General features: G+C 43.3%; 2 protein-coding genes across 2 annotated transcripts in view; both read right to left on the reverse strand.

Moving 5' to 3' along the window:
* The window catches only part of USP10 (ubiquitin specific peptidase 10), a 56,460-nt gene extending 55,194 nt beyond the window's left edge, over positions 1-1,266 (reverse strand). The window contains exons 1-2 of the mRNA XM_026856910.1: positions 1,222-1,266; positions 33-260 (exon numbers count right to left, since the gene is read on the reverse strand). Coding sequence (XP_026712711.1) covers positions 33-260; positions 1,222-1,266 — 273 coding nt within the window. The remainder of the gene's footprint in view (positions 1-32; positions 261-1,221) is intronic.
* A 6,390-nt stretch (positions 1,267-7,656) lies between these two features.
* KLHL36 (kelch like family member 36) lies at positions 7,657-20,825 on the reverse strand. The gene is made up of 4 exons (XM_026856667.1): positions 18,670-20,825; positions 15,974-17,047; positions 14,971-15,128; positions 7,657-8,509 (listed from the first exon to the last, which is right to left on the reverse strand). The coding sequence occupies exons 1-4, from the start codon at positions 18,697-18,699 to the stop codon at positions 7,954-7,956; spliced, it is 1,818 nt and encodes a 605-aa protein (XP_026712468.1). The 5' UTR covers positions 18,700-20,825; the 3' UTR covers positions 7,657-7,953.
* Positions 20,826-20,845: the final 20 nt, after the last annotated feature.

The following is a 20,845-nucleotide window of genomic DNA, read 5'->3' on the forward strand; positions in this document are numbered from 1 at the left end:
CCAGGCTGCAGCCGTGGGCCCAGACGAGTAACCTGGCCGGCCCGGTGCCATGGAGTCGGGGGGCGCGGTGCAGGAGAAACGCAGCCGAAAAAATGCGAGTGTGCCAGCAGCCGGGCTGCCCCCGAGGAGTTCAGCGAGGGTTCGTTCCCCTCGACAGGCTGTGCAAGGCCGCCTGCCAGGGCGTACTGCGGCAGGCGAGGGGTCGGCTGGGCGAAGCTGTCCCGTGCCCTAAATAGCGAGAAGGGGCTCAGCGTTTGTATCTGGAAAAAAAGAAAATTAAGTGATTAAGCCAATCTCATGATTTTGAGAGGACTGAGTCATAAAGCCCCAGGCAAGGATCCATTAAATGAATCGCTAATTTACTCCATATTTTTTTCCTTAACCTACTAAATCCAGCAAAAGTCTACTTCGGTTGGGAAGCAAGCGTTAGGGAAAGCTTCACGTTACTGCGAAAGTTGAAGAGACGAGCAGGAAATAAAGAACTTCGTGTCTGGCTGTTCAGAATGTTCACTGAGAGCGGAAAGAAGATTCATCCACCTCTGTATAAGGACGTTTCCCTCTCGGTTTATGAAGTGCAACACTTAACGTGTGCTCATGACAGTAAATGATTTTCTGTATCAGCTTCTGTCCTAGTTGACACACCCTGCTGCCGCTCCCTTTCTTTTGTTTCTAGCAAGTGTTGCTCTTCTGTCCTAAGGCAGAGAACTAGCAGTGCAAATAGCTGTTTAATATTAAAAGAGAGAAACAAAAAAGGGAGACAAATGTATAGGCTTTTTGCATACAGCATTTCAAACATCAAGCTCCCTCTCCCCTCGGGAGTCTAATTTACAAGGTAAATGATGGAGTGAAAGCCCTTACGTAGCTCAGGTAGTTGGAGACAAAATTCCCTTCTGCCCACAGTTCTGCCTAAGTAAACTGACTTTGCTGGAAAGGCTGCCCCTTCCTTTCAATGGCCAAAAATACAAACAAGCACGGTGCCCCCCACCTGAACACTAGTAAATTCAAATACTAATACTGTTAAAAGCTGTAGCTGATGGTGAAAATTGATGTGGGCAGGAAGGTTGTCACCGTCTTGACATTCAGCAACGTTTAAAACTCCTTCACTTGTATCCCATCTTAATACAGTTTCATTGTAAAGTCTGTTAACGTTTCACCACAATATTTTGTAATAATAGAAGTTTTGTCAGCTTTACCGTCACAGCATGCTTTGAAGAAACTTACCTGCTGGGAAGTTTTCACCTCAGTTCTGTCATTCATTTTTGCCATTTTTAGTGGTCTCTTACTGCATTAGTGCTTACTGCACTGCACAAATCAATTTTATTTTCTTCTATCCTTTATGCCAGTGGCCGTGAATTATAGCTCCCAGACAACACGTTGCTTTTCCAACTTCAGAAAAATGGTGATGTATTTTTCTTTCTGCGTATCCATGTTCTTAAGCTTCATGAAGTCGAGTGATGTTTCTAGCAACATGACTCAATTATTTTGTGAATTGATCACCAGCAAATGAGGTCCATGCCTATGGAAATAAAGGATTGTCTGACATTAGCTACTGAGCTGAATAAACTACTCCCAAGTTAGCTGCCTCCCAGTAACTACTGTAATTGCTCTTATCCTACCGTAAATGCAAAGTGCTTGGGAAGAGCTCACCCTCCCACACCACAGTCCTCATGATTGCACTAGATCATAAGACCTGTGCTCATGACAGTGCCCAGAAGGTGACCGATTTATACCTGGGACTTTCCTGAAGCAACTGAGACCTGCACGTCCATTCTTTGAGGGGCAGAAGGGAATATCTTCCTGTAATGTTGCAGGAACTGTTTGATGTCTGTGGGAGGTTACTGCTGTCCATGTAAAGTTTCCTCCTGGTGCTAAGAGCTTTAGGAGCTCTGAAGACTTTTATGCAAAACTTGTTGAGAGTTTCTAGTTACAATAAGGGCTTTGCTACTTCTCCAGTCACTCTGATAATGAGCTTCAACTGGGGGGGGGAAAAAAAAAAAAACACAACCAACAAACCAAACAGCACTTTACTGTCTTTTGGGAGGACCAAGACACAAAGCTAAGGTGGCTGCTGTGTAGAGAAAAAAACAAAGATTTTTTAAAGCAGCAGGAGCCTAAGGGACCATAGCAGTACCAGCCTTGTGCCTATAGTGGCACAGAAATAGTGCTGGGGAGGGAGCTCAGGTCACTCCACCCGCAGCGTTGCCTACCACAAAGCACTGACAAGCAGCAGCCATCTTCCCTGCTTGGATCTCAGGGAGGGGTTTCTGCTCCTGGGCCAGTTGGCTCCTTGTGTTTGAAGTTTTCAGTAGAAAACCGCCCTGCTGTAGGCCAGCGTCCCCAGAGATGTCACTAGCAGAGGTGAGCTCAGGCAGCTGCGACTGCTCCTCCCGCGTGAGGTCCACACACGCCGTGAACTTCGCCAGAGGTGAATCGAGCTGTTTTCACAGTGGGCGTGGGGGCACGAAAGCTTCGGGTGATGTGGTGCCCATGGAGAAGGGACAGAAGTCACTGCTGGAGGTCCTTTTTGCTGCTCATGGTTATAAAAAACATTTTTACTACCCCAATAAAGTACTTTTCCTTCCTTTTGTAGAACTTGCTTCTTGTCGAACCTCTGTTGTGGACAGCTGTTCCTGCTGGAGAGTCACTTGTGAGGTTTTCCCAAAGCCTCATACTTCAGAGTACCCTGAGTGCTGAAACAAGCCTGCAGAACGAGTTTGGAACTTTCTGTGGCCTCAACTGCACAGGTCAGCAAGAGCCATCCCAGCGCCTGCAAAGGGAAGTCGAGACAGCAGCAGTGCAGGAAGGGTGGTGCAGGTGGAAGCAATGAGCCGAGCAGCACAGGACACAGGAGGGGTTTCATTCTGAAAAGGCATTAATGCAAACTTGACTTCAAACTCTGTATTCCTAAACTTGCTGAAAATTTGTAACAAATACATTTAGTTTGTCGATGTAAGGAACTTAAGCGTGGGCTAATTCAAGTTAACCTGAAACAAATTTGAAGGCTGGACAAGCCTTTAGTAGATCACGTGGATACTCGACTCAGTGTTCCCTTTCAGTTATCTGTGCGGACCTTTTGGCTGAATTATTTGTGACTTACTCATCCTTATCTTAAATACGAGCCTCCTCTCTTCTCATGCAATCTATTTTAGGACTCCAGTCTCAAAAGAACCTGCAAGTCTCTATCTCACCTTCCTTTCATGTTCTGTCACCGAACCTATCATGATAAAAACAAAGACACATTTTTTTCCCAAAGCTACGCCGAGTTGCAAAGAGCCTACGTGATGCTAAAAAATGCGTGTGGTATCAACAAACCTGCTGCTGGGCTGGATGTCTCTCACTTAGTAGCAGAGTTATCAGGAAGGAGAAGGAAACTGCAAGTAGCTGGAGCTCATCCATGCTCTGCCTCGCAGCACGCAGTGACTGAACGTCTCCATCTGGACCAGGGGTGCATCTGCCCTGACCTGGGCCCTAAGACAAATCAAAGCCGTAAGTTCATGAAGGTGTAATTAGCTTCTCTCTATTATTCATGAGAACTGAAATATGACAAGAAACTAAAATAAATTAATATATAAAGCTTGGGTGGTTTTTTTCCCTAGAAATTCTTGCTGGTCAGAGCTTCATTAAAATCTATCAGCAAGGAAAGAATCACAATTAGTATCTAGAATTTTTTTTCTGAGTTAAAATGTTTCTCAGAAAGAGCACTAAAGTTTAAACTATTTCTTTAAAGTCGCTAGACACGAGACACTTTCTTGCTGCCACTTCAGAATACTGAATCCTAACAGCACACGGAAAATCACCAGTATTTGGAAGAAAGCAGTCTGGTCTCTTATAGAGGAAGACAGACACTCAGGCACATTTTTCTCAGTTTAAGGTTTCAACTTGAGAACAAAAATATTTCCAGCTTCTTTCTCAAGCCTTCAAAACAACTGCATCTCATACCACAGTGTAATTTTTCCACAGGGTATCTCGAGGGATTTGTGTTATCTAACGTCAGTGTTACAGGCAGCAGTTCCTTGACATGCTGATGCCAAGATACAGGCATGGAAGTGTGGGAAGGAGGTTTTTTGGTAGCTGTTTTGTGTCAGGTAAAACGAGCTTTCCTCAGAATTTGGCAACAGGAGCCTTTTTAAAAATGAGGTAGAGCAGTAGTTATTTTTCCCCAGGGCAGGAAGAAAACCATGCTTCCTGACAAGAATTAAAATGTTTTACAAGGCTTAGAGATGAAGGCAGTGGCACGTACAGGTGCAGAAACCAGGCTGATTCCCTAAGAGCACAGACCAGGACGACACCCCTTTTCTCTACATTAATTACTCACTGAGGGGGCTGCCCAAACCTTGCAAACCGTGTTCTCCCTTTCATTTTTGCAGAATTCCAGCACACCGATTTCAGAAAGCAGTTCCGCAGTGGGAAGCTCAGGTTATTTTCAAGCCTCACGCACTTTTCACTAACACATCCCAAGTAATGATAAGCCACATCTGGGTACACAATACCCAAAATATAAAGGGCCACCCTCTCTGCCAGACTGTGCTTTTAGCAGTGCTTACTACCACGCGGCTCGGAGGTGCAAATGGTAACCATTTCTTCTTTTAATAATAAAAAAATGCTCGTGGCAACAACAGGTACGATACCCCAGTGACCTCTAGTAACATGAGATACGGCCCATACTCAGCCTGTAGCCTCTGATTTGGAGGAGGTAATAAATGGACCAGGAGAAATAAAGCTGACTTCGATGAGTACTGAGGTTCTATTTTGCCTGTGCAATTAAGTTTAACATTATTAAGTCGTAACTGTGTTTATCTACTCCCCATTAAATACTGTCTTTGAAACCACTATATAAACTGGATTGGATCTTTTGTCACAGCAGCAAAAAACGTGAAAAGTAATTTCTGACTGACAGCATGATGCTGAAAAGGTGGATTAGCCAACTCAGTTATATTTCTGCTTCATATTGTTACGTTTAGCTTCTGCCTATTAAAATGTTTCTACCATTATCAATGCCCCCTAAAATAATTACAAAATTACTTCTTTCCAATTTTTTTAAAAAGGAAAACCTCAATCCAATCAATACACAAGTCAGACTGTGATGAATACAATATTCTAAACTGGATTTATTGTTTCCAGACATTAATGTAATACATAAACACATTAAAAGGGGGATATAGTAACAAACAACCCATTACAGAAACAAAGGAAGTCTTTGAAATTTTTGTTCTATACTTACACATGAAAATGTCCCAAAAAGTTAAGTAGTTGTCAGTCAACATAGCAAGGATTTCAGATATAAAAAAACCCAAACAACTCATTAATGAGTTTGTCATAACCAAAATGTTTGGTTTGGTTGTGTTTTTGTTGTTTTTTTAGTATATTTTTAGGATAAAAAAGAATAACCATTACCTCATGCAGTGTACAAAGGCTTTAAAATAAATCCATTAATGCAAATAAAGACTAACTCCTGAGGCGTTTTTTTTTTTAAGACCAAAAAAACCTCAAGGAGTTTCACAAAATAAATTTCAACTAGTTTTCTTAAATCCTTTCTTAGTACTGAAGAAGAAACCTGTAACTTCCTTGCACTCCAGAAGTTTATTCAAAGGTACCTCTCTCAATACAAGTATGTTCTTGTAATGTATCTAAGCGTGCTTTCATTTACAAGAGCTTCAAATGAAATTAGGTGCAAAAATGTTTTCTTAGTGTTTTCCAATTAATGAGGTAAATAGTTGGGGGGAAAAAAAATAAAGAAAAAAGGCAGGTAGCAGGATATCAACTGTACATATACCAGATAAAGAAAAAAAAAAGGCAAATCTGAAATATATGGATATGGTGCACAAGGGAGATGTGAGAGGACTGCGGAAGAAGTAACAGCTACAATCAACAGTTCCCCAGCAGAACTTTAAAGCAAAGCCCTTGAAATCCACTCAGCAGATGACCGGTAGCTGACAATAAAGCATGTTTATGAGCATGTCTGGCGAGCTGGACTATCGGGGAAGAGGCCGTACAATAGTCACAGTTAGAGCTGACTGCCTGACAATGCTGAGAATGTAAACGCTGCTCCAACAGCTGCATCACATCCCCACCAACCACACAGAGACTAAACGATCCACCCAAGGATGAGTTCCTGACAGCAACAACGGGGTCACAATTACAGAGCAGCAGGTTCTATAGTAAGTAATATAATATATGGCAAACAGACTGTTAGCAAAATGTGTTATAAAAAAGTATAAAAGTTGTTCTTAAAAACTTTCTAAAAATGTCTTCTTTTGGGAAGGAGGAATATTAATCTGCGGCCTGGCATTACTACAATAACTGAAATGGTTGTATCAGATTGCTGGTGATCGACTTCTTGCAAATCAGAGGTGCATTTGTAAAATGCCCCAGGGTGAATGCCTGAAAGCTGGCCAGACAGTCGGGGAATTTTAATATCTGCAGCAGAATCAGCTGTGTTTGTAGAGGGTGGACTAACACTTGGGTCGGAAATCTCTTTACTTGGTATGCAGAGGATAACGTGACACAGAGGATCTAACAGACAATTTTCAGTTCGGTCCCACTGTCTGCATCCCAAACGCAGTCCTGAGCGTTGGTATTTTGGGTTTCTTCCTTTTGAACCCGTCTCGCTGGGGAAGGTGTTCAGTTTCATGCCTGATAAGCCGTGGCTTCAATCCCTGCCAAATCCATCCGAAAAGGCCATTCTCATGAAAAGACATTTTGATCTTAAAAAAAAAAAAACAAAAAAAACAAAACCCAAGAGGAAAGTGTGAGCTATTAGCTCAGGTAAAAACCCAAGCTGCTGTTCTTCAGGATTACTGAACCCCAGTTAATCATTGTGGGTTAATGAGGTTTTTGACAGCAGACAAGTCCAGTACGGGCCCCTGCTCACACGGGCTACTGCTGTGACCACGGTGAGGCTGGAGTTCAGCGAAGTGGATCTCGGTTTTTACAGCTTGGTAGGGCTGCTGAGGGACATCTTCTTGCTTCCAGGTCACCCGAAGGATCCTCCTGCCATCTCTCCTCACCGTTCCTCTGTCCAGCAAACCCCAAACTTGCAGTGAGCTCTATCAGTTGAATCTGCTTTGAAGCCCAAGGCAAATTGCACAGTTTCCATCCAAATCCTCAAATCTTTCGAGTTTTTTTTTTGACAGATTTTTTTTTCCTCATTCTGGGGCATGTTTTTAAAACCCAAGAAAAACTTGCTATTGTGTTTAGATATGAAAAGCACCACAACAAGGGATGCAGAAGTCATCCTGCCTTTCCCAGATTTCGAAGGTCACACTATCAATCCAAGCCCAAGCCAATCCCATCTATTCTTTAGCCACACAGTAAGGTCTTCTTAAGCTTAAGAGTACTGTGGAGTTATTTGCTCTCCAAGCTGATCTGACCTGCATTCACCACAAGCAGTATTCTCTTTGAACACTCATGTGTTCCAGAAATCTGATACTAACAACTCAAGAACGTACTGTAAATGAAATTTAACGTGACAAAAATTCAAAGATTTACAACACTGAACATTCATTTCATTTTTTCTCAGCAGTTGCTTCTGAACTCCTTTGAACTGCTCTGTAACTTCAAATCAGACACTTATACTCTGCCTCCTCCCCCCTGACATTATCATCTTGGCCACAAATTTAACTTTATTTTAAAAACGTCAATATAATACGATGTATGTGGAAATGCCATGAACCACAGAAGACTAAGCCTTACATTCAGGAGAGCAGCATGACCTCTCTTGCTTTATCTCCCCTTATATAGTAGGAGGGGTTTTTTTTGGTTTCTTTTGTTGTTTTTACCTTAAACATGAGCTTAATCCAAAACCCACATTCAACTGTATATTTTCTGAGACTTCAGAAGATGCCTCCCCCCCATTAAAAAAAAAAAAAAAGGAACGAATCAAGATTAGATAGAAATGATTAAACACAAGGTTCTTTTAGAGTCCACCATGAAAAGGTGGTTATCCAGAAGTAGTCATCTTCCTCGATCTTGATGTTTTTTTGTTTTCGTCTTTTTCTTTTTGTCCTCTGTTTTGGGTTTCAATGCACAGACACATGCAGACACACCAGCGATCGCTTTGGGCAAGTCAGTTCCTTTGTACCACTTATTCTTCTCCTTATCATAAACTTGGACTGTTTTGGAGAAGACTGTTTCTTCCCAGCTGTATCCTCCAAGGATATAAATCTTGCCTTCCCAAACTGCCACCCCTGACTCACTGTTTGCCTGCAAGAGAGGAGCAACTCTGGTCCACTGGTTACACTGGGGGCTGTACGACTCCACACTCAGAATGTCAAACCGAGCCATGGTTTCGATGTTGTCATCGCTGCCCCCAATGGAGTAGATGTTGTCCTGTAAGGTGCACATGCTGTGCCACCCTCGGGCAGTGATCATTGGCCTCTTCTCTTCCCAAACATCTGTGCGGTAATCGTAACACAGCAGGTTTTTTCTGTAGGGGCCAATTTGGTAATCGTGCCCTCCTGAAATGTACACAAATTCCTTGTAGACTGTTCCAGCGTGGCCGTAGGTAAACCTAGGACAGGCAAACAAAAAAGATACGACTTAGTACTTAGGGATTTTATCAAGATACACAAGCGTTCAACAAGGACTGGTACTAAAGGAGAAAATCAACAGTTAACTAAAGCAGAAAAATCCCTAATCCTGTTAGTTACCCAGTAACCATTCTTATTCATACCTGCGCTGCAGAGTGCTAAGGTACAACAATCACTTTTTAAGGCATCCTTTTCACACCTGGTCGCTACAGAGCACTAAGGTATGTATGACAATCACTTTTTAAGGCATCCTCTACAATGTGTCATACAACAGAAGTAACCCATCCTGCTCTAGCTGGCATGGCCTTCACTCCCATTTTCCTACTCCAGTGCTTGGGTTGGATCAGTCTGAGAGGGCCAGAGAGGAAAAAATACACATCTCAGCAAGGGTTTCTATGACAGAAAGAGGAAATAATCATGATACCTCTCAGACTTCCAGCAGTGATTAACCAAGAGAAAACAAGAACACTACTGCTGCCTTCCCCTTCCACAGCTTCGGGATCATGAATCACTTTTCTTACCCACTAGTGCTCACGGCCCAGCTTATCTGCAGTCATGATACACGTAATGTTCTTTTCACAAGATATCCACCTGCTCCACCACTTCTGCTCCACAGGAGGTAACTTCTTTGGTCGCCCCAAGACAAGGCAACAGACCTCAATCACAGATCAGAGTCCACGTTTGAAATAAGACAAACTGAGATGGAAGAACCAACACCACACATGCTGCTTCCACAGGGCAGAGAGAAAACCCCTTTGATCAGCTATAACAAAGCCACTACTAACCTAATTCTTGAGGCTGTTCTTAACTTCACACTAGGATATTCCTGACCAAACCCCTTTGAGCTCTTAGAAGTGGAATGCTAAGGCAGGGGACAGCCTCATTTTTTTTGAACATATTCTTCCTGCACACGCCTGTCTTTCTTTTTTCAGGTGTGTGGGGTGTCAAAAGGTGTAGCTGTGGCAGCAACCTGGCTCACACACTGATACAAAAAGCCCGAACAATTTAATACCCATAGGGCTGCAGAGCAATATACTCACCATGCTGCACTCACGAGCCTCTACTACCATCCTTTGTAGTCAAGGACACAAGACAACTCAACCTCTACGGCAGACAAACCTACGTTAGCATTACTTTAGCCTGGAATGCTTTTGAACCGTGCCTGAACACGCTCAAATCTCAATGTGGATAGAACCTTGAGCTGTTTTGATTTCGCATGGTAATAGTTTCTCTCAGCTACACAAATGGTATGGTAACTTCTTCCACACACCAAAGTGCCAAACGCTTTTGTGCCAAGGGAATAGGTGGAATAGAAAAGAAAACCCACATTTACCCCGAAAGCACAACACTTCTGAGAAAAGCTACATGTTTATTAGTCTAGATGCCTACTGAAGCCTCTGATCCCTGACCAGTGTCTGAATCAGATATTTAACAGGCTCCTGCTACAAGAAACAGAAAAATCCTTGACATGGCCTAAGAATGCTGAGTGACCAGGAGAGACCTTTTAACTTGCAGGGGCTGAAGCACCCTCCCTGGAGACCCTGCAGAGATGATTTCAGAACTCTACTGCTTCTTAGCCACTCAGGAATAAGAAAGAAAGGAAGAAGAGAGGGCTAAGGCACAGCTATGAGACTTTATCCAAAAAGGCAAGTCAGAAATTCCACAGCTCACAATCTGCCTAACCATGGAAGCACGTAACTCGCACTCCGTGCTTCTGTTTGACATGCAACCCCCTGAGCACAGGCACTCTGGCTTTCACACCTGCCAGAAACACTACGGCAGGTGTAGTGTGTGCAGGTGCTGCTCCACCTTCTTTGTGGTCTCTTACACAGACAAGAACCAGGCGTGTATCCCTCCAGTGGCACCCAGTCTGGCTGCTAGTCTTTGCTTCTCTGTATACACAGGAATGGGTCTTAAAATGTAGAGTACCTATCTGGAAAGTTGGATGGACAACTTGAATCCATTTCCTTTCTCAAACTGCACTGGATTTTAAACCCACATCTAACCAGCAAGCTACCTGGAGGACGTGCAGGGCACTCCACTGTGGAGGTAGCGTCAGGTAACAGTTGTGAGGAGGCAGAAGAGTGCAATGACACTGAATCCAACACAAAGCTCAGGGTTATTGTACTGCTGATAGCAATCCCATTACATTCAGCATTTGGGAAAAAAAAAAAAAGACTGTAAGTTACGAAAAACTTGAGTGACCTTTGGAGAAATAGGTTAAATGTTTTCCTACACTAACTGGAAAATGGAATTCTGTACAGGTAAGCAAGCAATAAATATTTTCTCTCAAGCACATGCATGCAGTCTAGCGTAGACAGCCACAGAAAAAGCATTGATGCTTTTCTTTTTGCCTCGATCAATGGCTATATCTAGTGAATAGCAACAGCTACAGAAGTAATCTGAAAGAGGCAATCGTATCTGAAGCACCAAATCGACCATCAATTAGTTATTTTTCAATACAGGAAGATTACCCGTTGAAATACGCTAGAGGTGTTTCACTCTGCCTGACTTCAGAAGAGTTCATCCAAAATTGCACATACCCAGCTTCCCATTAATAGAAAACTGCCTGCAATCCAATGCACAAATTGAAAACAATCAATAAGAATCCTTTCTGCACGCCCTATGGTTTAAATAGAGGCATTTTTAAATAGGCAACAGAACAGGACACTTCAGTACAGTGGGTCCAGACATCCTCCAACAGAAAACATCAAGTGTTTTGGCAGTGTTATCTGTAAGAGTGCCCAGAAAAAGACAGAGGCATTAAGGAGAAAGAAGTTTTGAGGCAGAACATCTGCCAGAGCCAGTTGCTGATTCTGAAGAACTTACCTAGATACAATGCTGCAAAAATGAGAGTTTCTGACACAGTAACACCATTCAACAAACGGTAGAAAATCTACCATTTATTTTCTTAAACAGAAGACTTGGCCTAACTCAAGAAAGCTTTGGGAATCCCCCGCTCCAACCAAAGTCCAGGTGAGCTGTGGTTGCTCTGAATCTCAGTGTCCACCTGCTGCAAACCCTGCAAGATCATTCATGACACAGCTAGCAGAGCAGATACCATCATTCGTTAGCCTGTTCCAACGCATTCCCTTATACAACTGCTTTCAGTTGTTCTGCCAAATTTTAACCTAGGGCCACTCAATTAATTTCACTGATGTCTGCAGCAGACTTTTTCATGCTCTATTCACGATGAGAACACATTGCACCAACTTCTGCTCTGCCAAGCTTGTCAGCTACTGCTGTTCCCTTCCGGGCTAGAAACTATGGCAGGAACTGCTCCCCGAAAGCCTGGGAAAAAGGGTGAAAAAAAATAAAGGACCTCTCTGAAGAATGGGAAAGGGTATCCCACAACCAAGGACCCGACTGAGAGTCAGGCAAAATTCACTTGTAGCAGACTTGGACCAGGTCCACCCTTTAGATAGCTTGGCTGAAGTTTTCCATGTTAAGCATCTGCCTCAAGAGGCTGTGTTTGCTTCTTCAGTAAAACAGCATTATTTCAGTCAAAACAGTTCAGTTCCTTCCAAGAAAGCGGTTAGGGAAAACAACGTGTTGTTTTGACCACGTTGGGGTGAAGGAAAAAAAAAAGAGCTTGCAAAGTTCTTCCTCAGAGGAGCATGACTGTGCCTGTGTACAGCAACATGGACACAGGATTTGGCAGCGGACAGGAGGCATGTGTATTCAAGGACACAACCATTGCCTTTCCCCTGAAAATCTCCACACACGGCAAGCTATAACCCTTGGGAAGAAAAAAAAAAAACAAAACAACCACAAAACATTTTCTGCACGTTCGGAGTAGAAGCTTTAATAAATGTAATTTCTGAGAGTCCAACCCCATGCAGCTCAAACTGAACTACACAAGCCTACACCCCCGAATGACCTCAACATGTGCCTATCACTCCAGGGAATAGTCTTCCAGGCAGCTGCTGGAAGAGCAGTCAGAAACAACACCAGAGCTGCGGGCAGGGAGCCTGCTTCTGGCGGCCGTGCACCCAAGAGGACAAAAGAACCTGCCCGTTTTCTCTTCAGAGCGAAGACGACAGAAAAACGCAGGGAACAAGGCAGCTACGTTGGGATGTGCTGCCTGATCAGGCAATCAGGAAGCAGAGGCTTAGAGCTTCTGATTTCCTCTTCACAAGGAAAAAAAGAGTAGCTGTTAGAATAGGGCTGGGGAAGATGTTAGCTGGGTAAAAACAGTAACTATAATCAGTTTGAGAAACAAAAGCATGTGGTGGGGAGGAAAACAGATCACATCAGAGTATGCTGAAGGGAAGATAGGAGTACACAGAAGGAACCGTAGCTAGCACGCTTCCTTCTTGTCGTGAATAGATGACAAAATCCTCTCTCATCCTTCCTCTGCTGCCAGCAAATCCATCTGAAGTAGATCAGGAAAGGACTGCCTGCGCCCCTTCCAGCAGCCACCCACACCTGACAGAGCCACATACGTCTCTCTGGGCTCAAGCAGAATTCCCTTGTCCCTGCACCCAGAAGGTTTCTTCCTGCAATCCAGCTCTGCGCTGAGTTTTGCCTTTTGCAACCTGCCTAAAGCTCTTAACTTTATTCCTTCTGTGCAGAAAAGTGGTTCTTGCAAACAATATACTGCTATACTGCCCAAAGCAGAAGTTCTCCAAGAGGAGAAAGAGGGCTGGAAAGACAGAAAAGCTGAAGGTACTAAGTGTCCATTAAGATCTAACTAATGACATATTAACATGCATGAGAGCAGCTACATGGAAAAGTAGGAAAGTATCTAGTTCACTACACAGCTGCACAAACACCCGAGCTGGCATAAGGGACAGTTATCATGGGACAAGGACAGAGCAGGCAGGAAGACAGGATGCAGAATTATTTTTCTGGGATACAGCAATAACTTAAAATAGTCGCTGTACTACAGCCTAACCCTGCAGCTTAGCAACCAGCTAAGTCAGTGTAAGCAGGGTCTATCCCGTAAGGGGGGGCTTTTGCCTAGTCCAGGCAGATCAGCGGGGCAATCTAATAAAAAATTAACACCCCTCAAGTCAAAGTTCACTTTGGCAGCTGCAAAATTCCCAAAGCCAACACACAGGTAGCAGCAGGGACGTGCAGAAAACTGCCCCTTTTCAGACAGCTTACAGCCTGCAAGCTTCCCCAGAACCACGTACACACTGGGAAAAACATAGCCATACTGGTTTTAAGGGGAGTGTTTTCCCCTGACAAGGGGGAAAACTGGTTTTAAGGGGAGTCAAAACCATACTGGTTTTAAGGGGAGTGTTTCCCCTGACAAGGCAGTCAGGTCACATCTGTGTTTCTTTGAAAAATGTTTTGAAAAGAAGGAAAGCTCTGCTACAATTCCTTTGAGATGTTACTGGGATCTCACAGGTCACCCCAATTAACAGAAAGGCTTATGAACTAAAGATATACACAGCTTCCCAGGAAAGACTGTGGTGTTCAGCCTCAACTGTTAGATCTGCCTATGTGAGCAGAAATAAAATGGAAAAAAGCATCCTGCTTCTGAAGAGCACTCGAGCCCAGCTGTTAGCCAGGATCAGACTCGCATTGCAGCACCTGCCCAAAATAGAATCGGGCAAGAGGCTTCTGTGCCTTCACTGGCTGCCTATAGCTCTGCAGCTAAGGGAATAAGGGAAAAAAAAAAGCTGAACTCTCAAATCAAATTGCGAGTATCTTGTTCGTGATGCCAGTAAGAAAGCAAGTGCTGCTGCTGAAGTTGCAGGTTTCAGACATCATGAAAATACCATCCATAAAGCCAATACCCCCGTAATCTCCACGAATGTGAAATATTACTAAATCTGAATAGCTGTTTGCAAATGAAATGCTATTGTACAGTTCTTACGAAGTCACCACCCAAACATTGATTCAAAATACTACCGATGTCTTGTGCTGCTGTTACAAGAGCAGCTGCAGTACTAAAGTCTCTCAAAAGTAGAGCAGCTAAATTTTAACTCAGACTGAGAGAAAGAGGGGTCACGTTTGCCAGGGTTATCTATTTGCAATGCAGGTAAACGTGATTTATCTGCAACAGCCAACCTGAGCAGCCAGAGAGAAACACCTTATGAGAAAAACAATCACACCAAAGTAAGGCCAAATAGATTATAGAAGCCTTTGATCAAGATCTAAACAGTGCCTCTGAAAGGGTTCTACTCCAAGTGACCTCAGGAAAAATATTTTAAGAATAGTAGAGTGAAATTGTAAGAGGTCTCACTCCCATCCTTCAGATGTACCTCAGGACAAAAATCCCAACCAGTCAAGCTGACATGAGGCACACTGCCTGGAAGAGAGAACTGCTCAAATACCAAACGCTGATATGGTTTGTTACTCGCTGACAGCACGTTGGTTATACACCCCCCTGCCTCCCTTCTAGGGATACCCATTCACCAGCTACAGTCACACAAGTTCCCTCTACTACCGTTCTTCAAACACAGGGTAACTTCCCAAACACCTCCGTTACCTGGGCAAGCCTGCTATATAGGACCAGGAATCCTTCTGAGGACTGTAGGTCTCCACTGAAGAAAGCGCCCCATTTTCATTCCTGCCACCAACAGCTACCAGCATGTCAGTAATAGCTCCCAGGTAGAAATCTACACGGCGCTGTCTCATGGAGGCAACCTGTCAAAAAAAAAAATAACATGCTGACATCTTCAAACATCTGGTAAGCAAGCTGACTTCAGGTATATTTATGTCTGAGGATAAAAAAAAAAAAAAAGTTGCTTCTTGCCATTTATTTGTAAAGGAGAGCTACTGGTTTTGATCATTATATATTCATAAAGTACTTTTGTTTTCCTGCAGTAGCATGTTACATAGCATTCATTTTCAAAAAAGGGGACAACAGGAAGTATCTAAGAGACAGGTTCTTCTATAAATGTTTGTGTTACATGGGCCTCCATCCAAAACTCTGCAAGAAACGTATATTGGAATCACTGAAAACCACAACTGAACCACACAGGATGATTGGTTCCTATAGGAACCTGCACTGCCGCAGGGTTTTACAGCAGGACTGGAAGTGAATGGCTTGTTCTAAGAGACATTTAGCACAGAGACGTTTCATGAGTGTCAGAGACATTTGCTTTTTACATCAGACTCATTTTTTATTTAGTTATAGGCGCCACTGCTTGAGAAAGATGAACTAAGCAATCACCCCTGTAAGTCCATCTAGCATTATTCCCAAAAGTAATCTAAAGAGTTGCAGGTGGATGCTGACCAGGAATTTCATAGATGAGCTTCCCAAATCCCACTTGAAATTGAAAATCCGCCCCAGACTCTTTTGCTGCATAACTTAAGCATTCCCATAACGGATTCGAGTAGCTGCTTTTTCAACTTAAATAACTTGAATTTCCATTTCTGAGTGGTGCTATGCTGGCTAGTCTCATGAGCCCTGTCCTTCCACCAAAATGAAGAAAACACTCTAAACATTAAGGACTTTAAACAGAGAAATAATACAGCTTAAGTCTCACCTTTATCCACTGGTTACAGCGGGGATCATACCTATATAGGAGATTTGAAGCTGCATCCCCTCCATTGTCTCTTGAAAAGCTGCCTCCAGCTATGAAGATGAAGCCTCCCAAGACTGCAACACAGTGGTGACTTCGTCTGGCTGGGAGAGGGGTTTCTGCTACCCACTGCCCCTTCCTGACGTCCAAGAAGCAGGTATCATCGCTCAGTTCCAGGCACCGTTCGGACACCTCCCCGCCCACAAAGAGGAGCCTTTCCTCGCAGGTCCGCAGGGCCGTCCGTTTGTTTTGCAGCACTGGCTGAGCCGTGACATTATTATGATAGTTCACCGCCTCCTCTATAAACCCCTCACAGTTTGCTTCTTTGGGAAGAAGAGAGCAGACAGCGGGCTTGACTCGATGGAGGAGATCACTTTTAGGTATCAAGGGAAAATGAATGTTGTCCAGAACCTGGTAAGCCTCGTTCTCCCTTTCTGGATACTGGGTAAGCCACTGCAAGGCAGCCTGCAGCAAGTCGTGCTCACACTCCTGCTGCACGTTGCTGCTGTCCAAGTATTGGCACAACTTCTGCAAGGAAATGTTCTGCAGGAAATCCGGGGTGAAAGAGAGCGTGCCGAAGTTCTGCAAGATGAAAGAATCAATGTAGGAGTCAAGGCGCTTCAGGTTGTAAATAGAGGCAAGCTCTTGCAGGTACAAGTAATTCTCCTCGCTGACTTCGTTCTCCAGGTACTCGCAACAGAAGTCGACCACCTTCCAGATCTGCAGCAGGTGAGCAGTTTCGAGCACATAGTCGATATTGCCTCCATCTAAAGACAGCTCACTGCCATACAGGAAATCCACCACAGCCTTGAGACCGATGTAAGAGGCTCCAAAAAGTTCAACCTCTTTTTGGTGGGCTTCTCGCATACCAATGGTGAACATTGAGTTGAAATAGTCACTGCAAACAGCCAGGAGGTTCCGATGGGCAGGGACTCTCTGTTCATCCACCACGAGGACAATGTCACAGAAGAGGCCTCGGTGCCTCTGCTCATTCAGGCTCTGAAGAACGAGGCTAGAGTGGTCGTCCCACCTGTACACCTGGAACGAACAAACACTATCAGGCAGATGTTGTCTTCACCACAGCAAATTTCAGTGTGCACAAAGTGTTTTCCCATTGGATGTAGTCATACACGAGAGGAAGAACACTTGTGTTGCACATCTGTAATCAATTCTGACCTGAAACAGCTGGTAAGCAACACAGTATGAGCCCAAGCCCCTCACCTTCACTTTGAGAGGCCTGTGCAGACTCTTACTGCTTCCCAATCCGCTTTTTTATAGTTTACTCCTACCTCCTTCACAATGCTGCATCCAAACCTCCTGCCTCATGATTTATACAGGCACAATTTTCTGAAACTCTTCCACTCTTTGTCTTCGAGAAATCTTGCTGACATTTCCTTACTTACTTGTCCCCCAAATGACTCCTTACAGAGTTCTTCTCAACTAAGCTACTCACTAAATATTTGGTAGTGGGAGACAGACATGCAGCAGTATGCCAAATTTTCATTCAGCCCATGTATTGTTTAGGTTAGTGCTTACTTGACAGCTACCCCCTCTTAAATCTTTTCAGAACTCTAAGCTCGTTAGGGTAAAATCCCTCTCTTTCTTTCCATATTATTCCAGGCACACACACTGCATTCAAAAATAATAGCTGTTTATTTATGCGCAAAGCCACACATGTGGATAACTTACTCCCATAAGACTTCAACTTGCTTCCAGAAGCCGAGGTAGTTTTTGTTTTAATGAATATGACTATTTTTCTTTTAAAGAAAGGGGAAAATGCCCTCAGAACATGTCCATTAAGTGCCCTTCTGGGATCCCTCTGGTCCAGACATTCTTCCCACCAGCTCTGTACGTGCCACAGAGCTTTTCAGGCAAACACTTGGTTGCCTCTTTCTCACAGACTCACATTACCATTCTCAAGAAGAATCAAAATGGAAACATTCTGTTGCCCCTTGAATGTCCTGCAGACGCATACTGAAGGGGCTGGTCACACCAAACGATGCAGCTCTTAGGACCATCCTTCTGGAGGAATGGAATGCTTGATGGTACAGTTACCTTGTGATCTCTCTTAATAGAAGCCAGGTTAAGTTAAATGCAAATACATAACTTTAATTACCAAATCCAAAACAGACAGAGTTGCAGAGCCTGTAAGAACATGTAAGAGAAGTGAAAGGAGGTGGGAAGGAAGCACATCTTTGTATTGTACCTAAGCTAGCTCTGAACGGTTCTGGCTGCAGGACCCTGGGTCTTGCCCAGTTCTACACCCTCAGACTGCACTCCCTGACACCCTGAAAAGGTGTCTCAGTCTGTATCGACATTGAGAACAGTCACACAGATGACCTGAGGTCTCTTGAGGCCTCTCAAGCATTCAAACCTTTTCTTCACCAAGCTGTTGCTTCTCCTAGAAATCCTGTCTGTGGCTTTCCTGCTTTCCCCAACAGAAAGCACATGATTATTGCTGTCTGGCTAAGCCATGAATGAGTTGGTTAAATCGTGGTGAGACAACCTCTCCACCCACCTGGATGGGAAAGGTTCAAGACCTAGAGCCAAGTTTTTTCCCCCCACGTGCAACCCTCACCCTAGACATGCACGCTGCGTACATAATTTGGTAATTGTGCTTCTCTACGATGAGATAACCAGGATTAACGCACGCAGCTCACCGCTGTCCAGACGTGATGGCAGCCAATCATCCTGAGCTCAGACCAACCTTGGGAGCCTGACCTCCCACATCTGCCTTTTAGCAGTCAGTGGTATAGCAACAGGCAGGCTGCCACAGATGAGACCCAAATTAATAACCAAATGTGCTGCTCTTAGCGTGATATCCCAGTGGTTTCTCTTTAGTTTCACTTACCCTCTTTTCTAAACAATGGAGACTAAGCTGCCAAAAAGCCTTCTGTCGGAGTAACTTTGTACATAGAAGCGTACGGAGTTAAACCAATCTAAGTGAAGAGGCTTCAATAATTACAAGTTTTCAAGGCCAAAACTCTTTAATTTGCCTTATACTCATTGCCTCATCATATCTCTGAACTTGAAAAGGGATCTATGGCATAGACAACAAAGTTACTTCCACTGAGGAACAGAACTGCCAGAGATCCGTAACAGAAAAAAATGTGGGGTTTAAGGACTGTGAAGTTTTTAATCTTCATTTTTCTGAGGTTGAGAAATGTTGATATCATACAGGAGCCCAAGCAGATACCAGGGGATGGAGGAAGCAGGAAAAAGAATAAATACGGCAAAGGACAATCCACACATTTATGGCAACTGTGCTAAAGCATGGTGGATGAAGAGACGATAACATCTTACAGCACCCTCTTCTGAATCTGACTCATGGGGGTCAGTTATTGGATTAAAGCAAAAACACATTGCCTCTTGTCTCCGTAAATTAGCTGATCATTTCTCTCTAATATTCTCTAATACCACCACTGCGCATAACAAGATTACACCAGAATATAAGATTTGCCAGAGATCCCTATTTACTTAGCTGGCTGTCGAGTCAGCAGCATAATCCTGACCGCAAATACGCCTGACAACTCACGCTCCTAAAATCCTTGTTGCCATGTAGAACTGCTGCTACTTCAGAAATCAAGCATAAAATCATTACATATGGCACTGGATGGACTCAGAATATATTAACATATTTCAGCCACTTAGCAAGTTCATTCGCTCAGTGAGCCAATAACAGAAGCTGATAGCTGCACATTTCAAAACCAAGACAAATTTTATACTAAACACGAACATCTTTCTCAAGCTATTTATATTCTGTAGAACAGCTTTAGCATTATCTAGTAATTCTAAGTTTAACAGATAGTGACAGCTGCTGTCTAAGCAAGAAAATAAAACAATGCTGTCAAGTTAATTAATTTTTAATGTGATGAATTATTATTACATTCAGACTAAACCATTTAAATGGCAGACAGGATCAGCACTCAGGGAAAGATTATATTGGTAGGGATGCATTTAAAAATTAGTCCTATTTACCTTTTATCAATTGTATTAGAGCAGTATTTTATATTCCTCTGGATTCAAAGATCTAATTTCTTTCAGATTGTTAATGCAGTACTCGTCAATGATGCAAAAGAAAATGGGATCTGTCTCGTTCAACTTTGAAAAAACAGATAAAGGCACGGAAAAGTTTCTCTTTCCTAGCTGTTGTTGGTAGTACAAGGTACTTGCCCTGCAGGATCTGTAACCTAGTTCTTGCACTAGAACAGAAAAGCAGTTTTCACTGGTACAAAACAAAGTGAACGTACCAACTGCAGCTGGTATTAACATCTTATAAATCTTAGGTCATCATCCTGATGAGCTGCATGAAGAGCCACCTAAGATGGACTTCAGTGGATTTCCAACTAAAATCGACGTATGTGTGCAGACAGAGATTCCACACAAAGAGAATTAACCTCACAAACCTAAGAAAACATCTCGAGTTCACTGGAATAACTACTGTTACAATAACTCGCAGGATCAAGACTCCCAGCTTGTACAAAACAAAGACCAAATCTAAAAAGAAATCTCAGCTTTACTTCTGCAATTAGCTTGAATTTTACGAGACAGATCAGTACGAAAAATTCCCAAAATAAACACATAGCATTTAATGACTGAATTTTTGATGTAGAGAGAATACTGTGCTGTGATGATGTGGGTTTCTTTTTTAAGTTATGAGTCATGACGAGCAGATGCCCATTTGCTGCTGCTTTTGTTTGTTTTTTTAAATCTCTAGCAACTTCTTATATCAAAAATATTTGAGCAGGTAGACCACCGTTTTCATACCTCTTCTTAAAAGCTCAAAATATTTACATTCCTTCAAAACAGTCCATCCAAATGACAGCCTTTCCTCCC

Source organism: Athene cunicularia (assembly GCF_003259725.1).
Source record: "Athene cunicularia isolate RWA chromosome 11 unlocalized genomic scaffold, athCun1 chr11_part1, whole genome shotgun sequence".
NCBI lineage: Eukaryota > Metazoa > Chordata > Aves > Strigiformes > Strigidae > Athene > Athene cunicularia.

Bases quoted from the DNA above. Each gene is read 5' to 3' on its own strand.
- KLHL36 (XM_026856667.1), bottom strand. From the start codon at position 18,699: ATGATTGGCTGCCATCACGTCTGGACAGCG. The intron at 17,048-18,669 runs GTGAGCTGCGTG...TGTTCGTTCCAG, and splicing joins GCCATCACGTCTGGACAGCG to GTGTACAGGTGGGACGACCA. The intron at 8,510-14,970 runs GTAACGGAGGTG...TGCCTGTCCTAG, and splicing joins TATATAGCAGGCTTGCCCAG to GTTTACCTACGGCCACGCTG.